At 40.2% G+C, this 13,068-nt stretch overlaps 1 protein-coding gene across 1 annotated transcript in view; it reads left to right on the top strand.

Moving 5' to 3' along the window:
• Nucleotides 1–13,068, top strand: part of LOC120732854 (thrombospondin type-1 domain-containing protein 7A) — a 204,628-nt gene that overhangs the window by 188,584 nt on the left and 2,976 nt on the right. The window contains exons 26-29 of the mRNA XM_040030719.1: nucleotides 2,761–2,859; nucleotides 4,490–4,572; nucleotides 7,296–7,509; nucleotides 10,712–10,799. Of these exons, the coding sequence (XP_039886653.1) occupies nucleotides 2,761–2,859; nucleotides 4,490–4,572; nucleotides 7,296–7,509; nucleotides 10,712–10,799 (484 nt within the window). The remainder of the gene's footprint in view (nucleotides 1–2,760; nucleotides 2,860–4,489; nucleotides 4,573–7,295; nucleotides 7,510–10,711; nucleotides 10,800–13,068) is intronic.

Here is a 13,068-nt window from a genome sequence, read left to right on the forward strand (position 1 = left end):
GGCCCAGCCAAGACTAGTGGAGGCGGAGGAGGATGAGAGAGTGGAGGCAGGGAAGGAGAAGGCGGTGATGGAGAAAGAGAGGCTGGGGATGGAGGGACGGGAAGGTTTGATGTGAGGCTCCAGGCTTGAGAAAAACAAAAACAACACTGTTGTTCTGCTGTTAAAGTCGTTCTGTTTTACAGTATAGTGATTCTTACTGTGCTTTGTGTCTCCAGTATACGCAGAATGACAGAATGACCAGCACTTTTACTTCAATGCAATAATCACAATAATTTGAAGAACAAAAACAACAAAGCTGCTCACTGCTTTTCAGCAGCTCCAGAGACGTAAAAGCAAAACCTTAATGAAACACTAGTCCCTCCATTTGTAGGCATTTAAATTTGAAATTTGCAACTTGAATCTGAATTTATAACAAGGTAAAAATCAGAGTTGGAGTAACATTTATTCTCAAGGAAACCAGAAACATGTGAGACTCATCGACACGTTCATTATGTTCAAAACTATTAGAAGGATTTTCTTCAGTAGATTTATTGATCACTCATCAAAGGTCATTCTCATCTCGCAAAATTCACTTTTGGCTGTAGCTCAAGAATTCATCATCTCATTAAGCTGGTAAAATTTTGCAATAAAGAGATCGTTTGTTCATTTTGGGCATGTTAGTTTAATAGGTGATTCTAAATTGGCTGCAGTGCCAATGCCTGGCTTTATACCTCTGGTATTCTTAGTGTACCAGAGATAGAAAGTATCCGTATCCATGCTGGACCAGCGACCTGTCCAGAGTGCAACCTTCTTCCAAAGTCGCAGGGATAGACTCAGGCTCACTGTGATCCTAGCTGGATAAGCGGTTATGGATGGATAAATAGGCAACAATAATGTTGGGTGCTCACTGTGCACACTGTGGTGATATAGATTTGTTTTGTGCTGCCTGATTGAACACGTGTATAAGGGATTTTGTGGCCATTGCAGCTTATTTGCAGAAACATCCATATTTGCAACATTTTTCTGCTTAAGCATCCAAACAAACATTTTTTATGTTTGTTAAATCCCACAAAGTCCTCATTACAAATTTAACTTTGGACAAGTTTAAAATCTCAGTAAGTAAATAGAGTACATAATGGGTTTAAGACACGTTAGACTTTATTTCAGTGCTATAGTGCTTTATCACCACCAGCTGATTGGTTCAGTTTGTACATCAAAAACTGCTCAGGTCCATTAAGGGAACATTTGGGTTCAAATATCCTCACATGTGCCAAAGTTAATCCTGCACACCTAAATGTTATCTCATTATAAAATGTGTTATTTGCAAAGCTATAATTATATCACTAAAGATAAAACAAAGTAACAAATTCTACCATTAGCAATAATTAGTGTAAAATATTCATCCATTTTTTTTTTGTTCTGCTTGTCCAATTCAGGGTAGCAGAGGTGTGCTGGAGCCTATCATTTCATTATTAGAAGTCAAAAAAAAAAAAAGGTTTTATGAACACGAAAATCCATTTATTAAAAATGAATGGTGGTTTAAAAGTGTTACTAGATTTTATACGGCCCACAACCAGCAAGCTTGAAAGATGGTTTTGTGGTTAAGACATTTGCACTGCACACCAAAGAGCCTGATTCAAGAGTGGGAGGAGACCACAAACCCAGTTTCAGGATGTCACAAGAAGGTACTCCAAGTGATGTCCCCAACCCTGAATAAGTGGGAGGGTGTAAATCTGTGCCAAATCAAATATGTGGATCTATCTGCTTTAGTGACCTGCTGGGAATTAAGGGAGCAGCCGAAAGCACGCCCCAGCAAACCTGAATGACATTAACTTCCCCTCTTATTAGTGACCATGGTGCCGTGATTTTGCCAGGTACAGACAGCACCTCGCTTAGCGGCTTAGCAGCCACTGTAGAGTGAATGTGTGCAATTGGCACAGTTTGATATGAAAGTGATTGAAAATGCAGTCAGTTTAAAAAGCTTGAATATAATTACTCTTCTTTTCAGTTAATATGGCTGAAAATCATCCATCGCCTTTCTCAGTTCTTACAGATATTCTCATATCTGGGACTACTACGGTACTGACATTATTTCTGCCTCCAGAAAAAAAGGAGAAATAAAAGGATGAAAAAAAAACTTCTGCGCTTCTCCTGAGAAATGTTTCTGTGGTAGTACAACTCCAGTCTGCTCATAAAAGATGGTGGGAAGTGCCAGCCGAAGTGAGTGATTCAATGATAACTTAACACGTTTGAAAAACGACTTCAGCTCTAGCGGAGCAAGGAAGAAAGAGAGAAATGAGAAGAGTAAAGTACATAAAAGGTGAAGTCCTCTCAGCCGCAGAGGATTCATCCCGTACGGCGGCAGATAGAGGCGTACCACTGACGGGAGCAGCGATACTGTACCCACGTCTGTGGAGAATAGCTCTGTCTTTTGTTCAAGGTTAAATTGTTCATTTACTCTGGCTGAATTGGCTGGACTGATGATTGGTTACACAGGACTCCGCAGGGAAATACAGTCATTTACTGCACTGATGGAGATATTGATAAAGTCATAATAGCACTGATAAAAAGTCATTAAGCAAAAGCTCTTACTGAAGATTAAAACATTGAACTGGACCCTTTTGAGACGACACGGTCATATTATGTGTCAGCAGCCTATTATACAACCACAACTTAGCAGCTGCTTTATTAATCTGGTGTCTCTCATATGATTAATGGTCACCACTGCCTGACTCAGAACAGCCTTCACAGTTGTTGACTGTTTTTGTGTTTTGCTTTCAGGAGGTGAATGTTTCGAGTACAAATGGTTCAGCAGCATTGGCCCAAATTCCACTCGGCCTTTGATTTGGTGTCAGCGCTCAGATGGACTCAATGTCACTGGTAAGGAACTCCAAAAAAAGCTGCTCCAAACATTTGTTTCACACAGTTGCTTCTGCTGTCTGTGAGCACAGCAGCAATGACCCCCACCCGCTGTTTGAACCCCATTTTTTAAAGAGGGCAGACAATCAGAAGAAAGCTGACTGAGGGAGAGGAGCGAAAACAGCTTGTTTTAGAAATAACTTAAAAAGAAAATAACAAACCGCACAGATTAGCTGACCTGGTGGGCTTTGGAGGACTGTTTAGGAGTTGCAACCTCAAAAGTGTGCTCACCTTTGGATTAAATGAGAACATTAAAGGTTTGATTTTTGCTTAAGATCAAAGAAAAAAAAAAAAAAAGAGCGAATGCAAAATTCAAATGGACAAAATAATACAAAGGTTTGTTTTGTTTTAGCAGAAGATTTGACATTTCTGATGAGCAGACCGATCACATGATTGACCTCATTCAACAAGCTCAGTTATGCTAGGACTGAGGTGGAGGAATTTTGAAACATTAGTAAATATTAGTATGTTTTTCAAATCGTTCACTGAGGTAGACGAGGCTGCTGAGGTTGTTAGTCTCAACAGAGAAGCACATCTGTGTATCATCAGCGTAGCAGTGACAAGTAGATGGCTTTGAAGCTCTTTGAAGCAGTATGGGAGAGATAAGCATTAGTATGACCATTATACAGACAGTCATGTAAAAACAAATGTTCTAGTATAAAATAAAAATATGGATGGATGGGGGGGAAAAGCATAATTGCTCCACTTTGAGTCTGGAGGTCTGCAGCAGAGTTGCTGAAGGTTCAATTGCTTCTTTTTTTTGTCATATTTTTTCACCATTTGACTTTAGTTTTTGGAGTCTCTGCAACTAATGATCACATTTATAATTATTTGTTCTGATGATTTTATTATCAAGTGTTCTTTTTATCCCATAAAACCTTAAAAAAAAAAAAAAAAAATTAACTGCAACTTCTCAATGCCCATGTTGTTATATTTACATTTTTTGATTATAACTTCCTGGATGTGTTCTTATTAAATGACACAACTGATTAGAATTGTTTCAACTTCACGTCTATAAATAAAATGAAAAAAAAAAAAAACATTAAAATTACATTATGTTTGAGCTTAAGAAATCAAACTGTTGTCAAGGACTTGCAAGTACGCTTTAGTCGTCTTTAAAGGGGTCTCGAGCTAGAAGAGATCAGAAAACACTGTCCTACAGTAGTGTGCATAATAAATAGAGCAGCTGAATTTTTCTTTAAAGTGAGAAACTGGAGGTTGCAGCCGCTCTTAAGCTCAACTGTAAGCCTAAACCATTGGTGGCAATTTTATGTAGGAGGTAAAATTTACACAAAATGTCAGAAATATAACTGAAGAAAAAAAAAAAACTAGGCGCTTATTTCTATATTGATCTAAGGTGGTGGGCGATGGCAAGCCGGTACAGCTTTTCATCTCCGTTTAACACATCAACACATAAAATTGTTTTTAAAATAAACCTGGAAACATTGGATTTACTGAGTTATTATTGCAGATGAAAGTACATGCTGTGAAATAACCCCAAGTGGTACGTTTTAAACGTGGAGACGAACCGATTGTGCTCGTGTGATCGTATTAAAATGTACTCAATCTGATGCTGTTGTCTCTTTCACAGGAGGTTGTCCTCCAATGAACCCTCCAGAGGACAACAGCTCCTGTGACCCGCCCTGCCTCATGCCAAAGTCTTTCTGCAGCGAGGTGAGTGGATTTTGTCCTCATATCACAATAAACTCAAAAATAAAAGAGCAATTTTCCTAAACCCTAAAGCACAGCTTTCCTGGATGAATTGTAGTCTGTGCAAACACTGTGACACACTGAATTGAATTTGAATGCAGCAGGGAATAAAATGATAGCAGCAGGAAGATGTAAAACCCATTGCTCCACAGTGTCATTCAACTGCACTTCATCAAAATCATGTAAATAAGTTTTTGTCTCACAGACACGGCAGCTGGCAAATCACAGAGTGATCTATTTTCCAGGCTTGAATAGCTTTTAGAAACAACTCTTGACCTAGCAATGAAGGCAGGTTACCAGCTGTAGTAGCTCGTACAGCCAGCCGCCTTACGTAACCGCTGAATAATCGTGTCAAAACGATCGGATGAGAAGCAGGGTCAGGACTTCTGAGGTCACCCATTCAATCCCCAGACGAGGATGAAAAAACTGCACTCACACAGTTTATTAGGTACACTCAGCTAAAACCTAATGCAGTGTAAGACAACAGTCGTACGGTAAATCCTCTCTTCATCGTGGTAGTAATGTTCAGTTTTGCAGACAGGTGTTTATGGTCACTCTGAAGGTTTGTTGTGCTGTGGGATTGGATTACATAACACTGATGGGTGTTTCTTATATTTTTGTAACCCTGTTAATATGAGTGAGGGCATACTAAATACCAAAAACACCTCTGTGTGTGGAGAAGGCAGTTCAGTGGTGTCACAAACTGCAGCGTCCAAGACGACGATGAAATTACACCTCGACAAAATATCTGACTAGCCAAGTGAAAGACTGTGTTCACACTAGGCTTGGTTGCATTGCTCCCCGTCCCCACTTTCCTGCTGGCCTGCGCTCACACTGCGCTTAACGATCCGAGTCCTGAGTACACTTCAGTCTGTCTAAGCATCTCAAACTTTGATTTTTATGTGGCCACACTGGAGCTGCTCTGGAATTGGTGAGAAACTGTCCTCTCACATACTTTATTACTTAAGGCGAATTTCACAGAGCCAGCAGTTGTTGAGAAATCATCGGACTTCCACACTTGGCTGACCGCACTAGGTGTGCAAGTGTCTGACCTCACTGTGACCTGGCCCACCTCTTCAAATCGGCTAGGCTAAAGTACCGTACGCACCAGTTACGGGGGCGACCGTGGTCCAGGGGGTTGAAGCTCGGTTACAGGTTGCCGGTTCGATCCCCAGCTCTCTCTGTCCTGGTCGTTGTGTCCTTGGGCAAGACACTTTACCCTACCGCCTGTTGGCCAGAGGGGCCGATGGCACGACATGGCAGCCTCGCTTCTGTCAGTCTGCACCAGGGCAGCTGTGGCTACAACTGCGGTTTGCCTGCACCAGTGTGTGAATGTGAGAGTGAATGAATAACGGAATTGTAAAGTGCTTTGGGTGCCTAGAAAAGCGCTATATAAATGCAATCCATTATTAGTTACACCAGTCAAATAAACTGGACTTTGAGGGTCAAACATAGTCAAGCGTTACCCAGTTTGGCACCATAAATATCAGAAAACAGTCCAGTTTAAGCAAAATCTAATGGCAGTTAAAATTTGTCTGTACACAAATCACATGTATATTTAAGAGGAATTAATCACAGCTTATTTCAAATGCCACTGTGCATAACACTGCACATGCACGACGTTAGCTACACCTGGCAACGTAACCTAACATTAGCAGCGACGACAGCAGCCTTCTTTCCTTCCGCACGTCTATGCACAATGCATCTATGCATTGCCAGTTTAGTCAGCACAGCTCATATACAAATGCTCATTTTTGACATTATAATACTATAGAGCTCTGCAGGTTTTCTCTTTCTCTACTTTGTGTGCATTAATAAAAAACACGAATAATTACAGTAGATTAACAGAGTAGTATTTCTGTTGCTGACAAGTGAGGGCAGCAACATTTAATTGTCTAGTTGGCGAATCATCCACATCCACAGTACAAGTTTAAATCTTGTTAATAAGTTGGTGACAGCTGGAGAAATCAGTTAGGAGCCCTCGCTATTTACCACATTTAAAATACCTTTGAGCAAGGCATTCAAATAGTGTTTATTGAACCTTCTGACATTTTGAATTAAATATTAATTTGCATATGAGATTCTTAATTGTTGTCATATTTGCTACATCTGGCTTTTTTTAAATTATTGCTTAAAAATGAATTGTGCAATTTATTGAGGTTTTTCAGGGGAGGGGGATTAGCACTGATGATGTAGAAGCTCTCAAAAAGTATTTAAGGGGTTAATGCCCAACCTGGGGTCATACTTGTGACTGTAAGTGTTTCGGTGAACATACAGCAGGTGACTCTGGGTGCAAAGCAATGCTTAAATGGCCCTCCATCTGCAGCACAGACTATTATTGTTCCTGCTGAATTGGAAACAGGCATTAGCAGAAAATACGGTATATGGGAATGAGGCTACAGCAGGTCACAAACAGCTCTGAAATGGTTCGATTTGTCTGGAAGCTTGTGCTTTTATCTTGATTGACTGTAAATGAATGAGAAATGTCAACACGTGGTGGCCTCAGTGCAGCAGTTAAACCCGTCTTCGAACAGTAACAGGTCGGCCATGCTGCCATACTAGCCAGGACTCTTCTGAACACTCCTCATGAATTAATTCACTTTGAGGTTAGCTTGTTTAACATCCCTCCAAGCACTGTACTGTCACTCCAGCTTAAATCATATATGAATCTGCGCTGCCCCCTGCAGGCTGGTATTTGCATGTGCGAGGAAGGCTTCACAGAAGTGCTGTCATCCACTGGGCAGCTGGACCAGTGTGCCCCCATCCCCATCCTGGAGATCCCCACAGCAGGGGACAAGAAAGGGGATGTGAAGACCAGTCGTGCCATTAACCCCACACTGCCCACCACCATCCAGCCCGGACGCAACGGGCGAACTTGGTACCTGCAGCCCTATGGACCAGGTCAGACCATCACACACTCATCACACCTTATGCAGATTCATAGCACTGTTTACCAAACTACAGGTTATCGTCAGTGTTAACAAACATCACAAATGCAAGGAGAATACAATTGTTTTGCTGCTGTCAAGTGAAAACCTTTAAAAGACCTCTCCAATGCTCATTTGCACCTCTATACTGTATTTCTTGGACTCTACTAGAGTAATTTTGTATGTTTCACAGGTCAAATTGATCCGTATTTATCTTATACATGGCCTCTGTCTAGCCCCTCAGTTCATCCGCCGTCTTAAAACAACCTTTTTGGTTCCTGTTTTTAGGCCACCTGCACTTTCAGCCAGTTTTCCTCTGATTGACGGCTTCTCACAAACAGCAGATGTATGAGGCTGCTGTGCTCACAGCCAGAGCTGGTTTTAAAAATAAAAACTCCCCCCATCTTTGACATGCAGTGATATGACAGAAAATAAGAAAAACCATAACAGCACCCCCATTTAATCTTTAAAATGCCATGTGTTGGGGAACTACTTAAAGTGCTGCTTTACAAGCTTTTCTTTCTATAGAAAAGTGAATGTAGGCACAACTATTGCATCCTTTCCAAAGCAAGCCTTTGCTTACAGTGATGGTAGACATGTATCTGTAAAGTAAAGAATGTGCAGAGAATAATCAAAACTCCTCCATTTCAAGTTTCTGTTAGTGTGGCTGAAGGGAAAAGATTTCTGAGTCCAGCGTCTGACTTTTTCCAACCTACAGAGCTCCACATAATCCTTGAAGTGAAGTTAAGACATAAAGCTGAGAGGTTTTCACATGACAACAGCAGGACGTGCTTTACTTTCAGTATGTTTGGGCGGATTTAGTGTTGACAGTGCTGAATTAATGTTAGCTTGTACTTGCAGCTCTGTATGAAATAAAACCAACATGTAATATCACACGAGTCCTTTTGGATGCACTGATGAAGCTTTCCTACCTGCTCTTGACTTCCGCTACATTAACCTTTGAGAGCGGCGTCTGCACGGAGCGTTGTGACTGATGATGCATGCGAGAACCATTTAGGATGCGAGAGCACAGAACAGATTGAGTTAAAGTGTCTCAAACACTTCCACATCCACAAACCATCACTTACAGTAACCTTTGCATTGTTTATCTTCCATATGCTTGCTTGTTTTGCAATACAATGCTTGCTGTTATACTTCACTACAGTAAGATATAAATAAAGATGCAACTAGATTATATAGCTTGTGATTTGCACTGTGATCAGGTCAACTTTGGGAACAAGAGAAAAGCAATTGGGCATGTTTGAGAAATCGACACTTCAACATTTTTTGCAAGTGCCGCATACTTACTGAGTACACACAGAGTACTTACAGGGTACTAATTGCATAAACATGACTGTAAGCTGGAAAAAGAAAAAAAGATGATGGGTGCGTGTTTGACAGTTATAACGCCCCACTGCGTCACTGATTTGTCCTGTATGTGCCAGCTTCGGTTTTCTGGTCTGACGTCAGAGTTGTGCTCGTCTAAGGAGCTTGGAAAGAAAACGACTGGGGTTCTTTAAGTTTTAACAAAACGTAATCTGACAAAATATCTATTATTCTAAATGAAATGACTAAACTGGCTAAAAATATTTTCTTACAGTGCTGAGATTTATTTTGGCTCCAGCTCTGTTCGAGACATGGTCTCTATAAAGGAAAAATTCAGATTTCATTTAATATTTCAGTCTATTTGAGTCTATTTCTACCCCCTGCAGAGTTAATAAATTATCACTCCATTATTTCTGACACATTCTACTAATTATAAAAAAAAATAAGAGACAACATGTTTACATGACTGCGAGTGACAGTAGTTCGGGAAATGGACACTAGTACACTTTGCAGTCTGTAAGCAATGATCACAGATCACTTGTGTGAAATCAGCCCCTGGCCCATTTAACCGTCAGGCTCTGGCTCTTCGCTGCCCATCTGACAAAAGCTGCTGCACCCTGAGAAAATACACAGAGCACCATTTATGGATAACAACATGCTCCGCTGGTTTCTCATTCCCGGTATTTTTTGCCTTGTTTTCTTCCACTATGCCCCCAGATAAGTACCTGACTCTCAGGATATTACACTGTAAACCACAAGCTATGTGATTTATTTATTTATTGATATTAGAGGGATGCACTGATCCAATACTTGAATCGGATGTTATATCAGTCCAATCCTAATTCAAAAAGCAGGATCAGATATTGTTGACAGTGGGTCAGTCTGTTTAATAATTCTATGTTTGTCTGCGATTACTACACCACACATCAGCAGCTGTTAGCAGGAGAGCTACAACAGTAACAGCAAAGCATCACCAGTTTAGACATATTTCACCTCAAACTGTGGTTGAGTGATTTGACACGACTGAAAAGCTCCAACATCGACAGTGCTTTCTGTATTACCTTCTCATTGGCAGCCTTTTATTATTAATAAAATAATCTAACACGGTGTGGTAAAGCAGATTATTATTATTTCACTTGTTAAGGAGGAAAGGCTGAGATGGTTTGGACATGTGCAGAGGAGGGATAGTTGATATACTGGACAAAAGATTTTGAAGATAGAGCTGCCAGGCAGGAGGAGAAAAGGAAGAACATAGAGAAGATTCATGGATGTAGTGAGAGAGGAGACGCAGGGCTGCTGTGACAGAAAAGGATGCGAAGGAGAGGGCGAGATGGAGACAGATGATCCGCTGTGGAGACCTCTAAAGGAAACAGCAAAAAGAAGCAGTAGTTGTCAGCTTTACTCCACTCAGGATGCTCGTGTTTGTATGAGAGGTGATGCACTCACATCAGAGCTGGAAAGCAGAAGCTGGTGCAGCTGTAAATCACAGCAATATACAGTAATGACTCTCACAGTGAGCTGAAGGGAGACTAGTGCATGATGAATAAAAATATATTATTATTTTATTTAGGCTATTAAATTAAATTAAATTTCCTTACGCATAAAAGAATGAGTCCAAGTCTCTCCCTCAGAGTGAGGAATATAGCTTATTAATTTGTCACAGGATCAATACCGTTTTGGCAGATACTCTGAGCCAGTGTCTCTCTATCATATTGGAACTGGAAAAAGTTGGATCAGTGTGTCCCTAACTGTTATAAAGTACTGCAGAAATCTTCACAGAGTCCTTTTAATGGCTTCTGGTTCCATGTCAAAGTGTAAACAGACAAACTGACGAGCTTCCTCCTCCACAGATGGGAAGCTGAAGATGTGGGTGTATGGTGTAGCAGCTGGAGCCTTTGTGCTCCTCATATTCATAGTGTCTATGATATACCTAGCTTGGTGAGTTGATGAGTTTAATCTCCCCTATAATCATCCTCCTCATCCTCATTCATGAAACTATTAACATTTTTTACCCCCCACCCACTCTGAGTTCAAGCGTCCCCTCCCTCACATCATTCCTGTTTTTGGTTTTGGATTTTTTTTGTCTTTACTTATTTTGCTTGCTTCATGCCCTTCCCATGTGAGAGCAGCAGCTACTGTGCTAAGGTGCATCGCTCACTTAAGGCCCAAGAGTCTGATGCCAATGGGACGGCAGTGTGGATGGGCCAAAATGCACACGAGATGACTTACACCTGCCCTGATTGCCAAGACCTAGCTCAAAGCAGCAGCAGCTAAAGAGGATGTGGAGGGTTCACCCCCACCCCGACACACCCTTCAGTATAAGTACCTGCAAGTCCCTGAGCTTTCCCTGTGACCTTTGTCAAGTTGTCACATGTCCTGCCTGACTGGCTCAGTGAAGGTGCTGGTCCAGGTGAGGGCAAACCACCCAGAATATGTTTCTCTCAGTTCTCGTAGAGATCTTTTAGCGCTCTTAGACACACTGATGTTAAGTCACCCTGACCTTTTCTCTACCCACTGCCTTATTTTAATTATAATCACGCACTCCAAGTAAATCTACACACATCACAAAGCCAATTTATAATTACAGCTGATTGCAAACCATAGTGTTTCTCTAAAAGATATATGACAGAGCCGCCGTGATGTCAACCATTTGTTTAGGACAAGAAAGAGTCCACGAAACATTGGTTTTTTAAAGACAGGTTACCCTGTTGTATGCTGTAAAGTAAGCTTACTATCGCTATATGACATCACTTTTTTAGTAACAAAGAATGTAACATCTGTAACAACATGATGACTTCCTGTTAAATGATGACGTTTATACTTATCAGGTCCAACTAATCACAAATAGCGAGGAGATATTAAACATGAATCCCAGAAGACAGCTCGAGAGTAAAGAGGTTGAATAAGAACTTGAAACCACTTCTGTGTCTGTACACTCAACAAAAAGTAAGAGCCAGGAGGCAGTCAGCTTACACTGAAAAACTGCAGAGAAAAGGTCAGCTCTGACCAAAGTTCAAAAGTACAGCTACCACCCACAGACTTGGTGTAGACGGACGTAGCTTGTAGGTCAAAAGAGTGAAGTGATGGTGTAAGTGCCTTAAGCCTGCGTTCTTTTTTAACAGCTAGCAGGAGGCGACTCCTCTGATTGTACAAAGAGACAAACTGAAACTTTCTGGGAGAAAAACCTTTCGCTCTGTTCTTATATGACCTTGGAAAACACTCGTTTTTTTGTTCTAAGGCTCCAGATTCAAGTCTTAGTGAATACAATACGATGCTTATTTTGGAAAGTCAAAAATAAGAGTTTTAAAACACCAGGATGGCAACATTAAAAACACTCAGCTCAACTGTTCCCATCAGGATTTCAATAAAGAAGAAAAGCGTTACAGCGGCTACATTCACGCAACGTAAGCCACGATTGTTACAGTCACCATTGTTACAAAACTAAACTGAAAGTAGTCATGAAAAACATTATACTCAGCTTAAATAAATAATAACATCTGCATTAATGCTATTTTTATGAGACTGGGATGTCCATATGGCTGCATTGTGCTTTTCTGAACTCCTTTTAAATCTGACCCAGACAAAGTTACATTATATACCCATGCATTATAGCTCATATTTTAAAAAACTAAAATAAGGGCTCAAAAAGTAAAAAAAAACAAAACCCAACTTCAAATAAAGACATGGACAAAAATAATGATAATTTTCTTAATACACAGTTAGGTTTAAATCCATACCTGTTTCATAAGCTTGTTACATGTTTGTATGAAAAACTGAACAGTTCAACTAGTAAAAATATTTGATTCCTCATAGAAATACAGGAAATTAGAAATGCTAGAGTCTCTGCACTGCTGAATAAATGCAGTTATTTTACAGCTTATTTGTTTTAGGTTATCAAACAAAGTTATCCATGCATATCATAAACTCAACTTAGAGAGATTGTGTTAATCACAAAACTGTGATGTATTTAAAAAAAACTTTTTATGTGTGAATACTTGTTAGCAGAGCGGAAAAAAAGTAAAAAGAAAAAAGTTACACTTCAAATGTTTAAAAAACAACATTAAAAATAACATTGCTACAGTGGACATGTTCTTCACCATCATATACTTTCATCATACTTCTCAGAGCTCGTGTAAAATTATTCTTCTCTCATTTAATTATTTTTTTTTAAACGAGGGTTAATACTAATGTGTGGGAATAATCATCT

Source organism: Simochromis diagramma, unplaced genomic scaffold, assembly GCF_900408965.1.
Source record: "Simochromis diagramma unplaced genomic scaffold, fSimDia1.1 OVJJ01000361.1, whole genome shotgun sequence".
NCBI lineage: Eukaryota > Metazoa > Chordata > Actinopteri > Cichliformes > Cichlidae > Simochromis > Simochromis diagramma.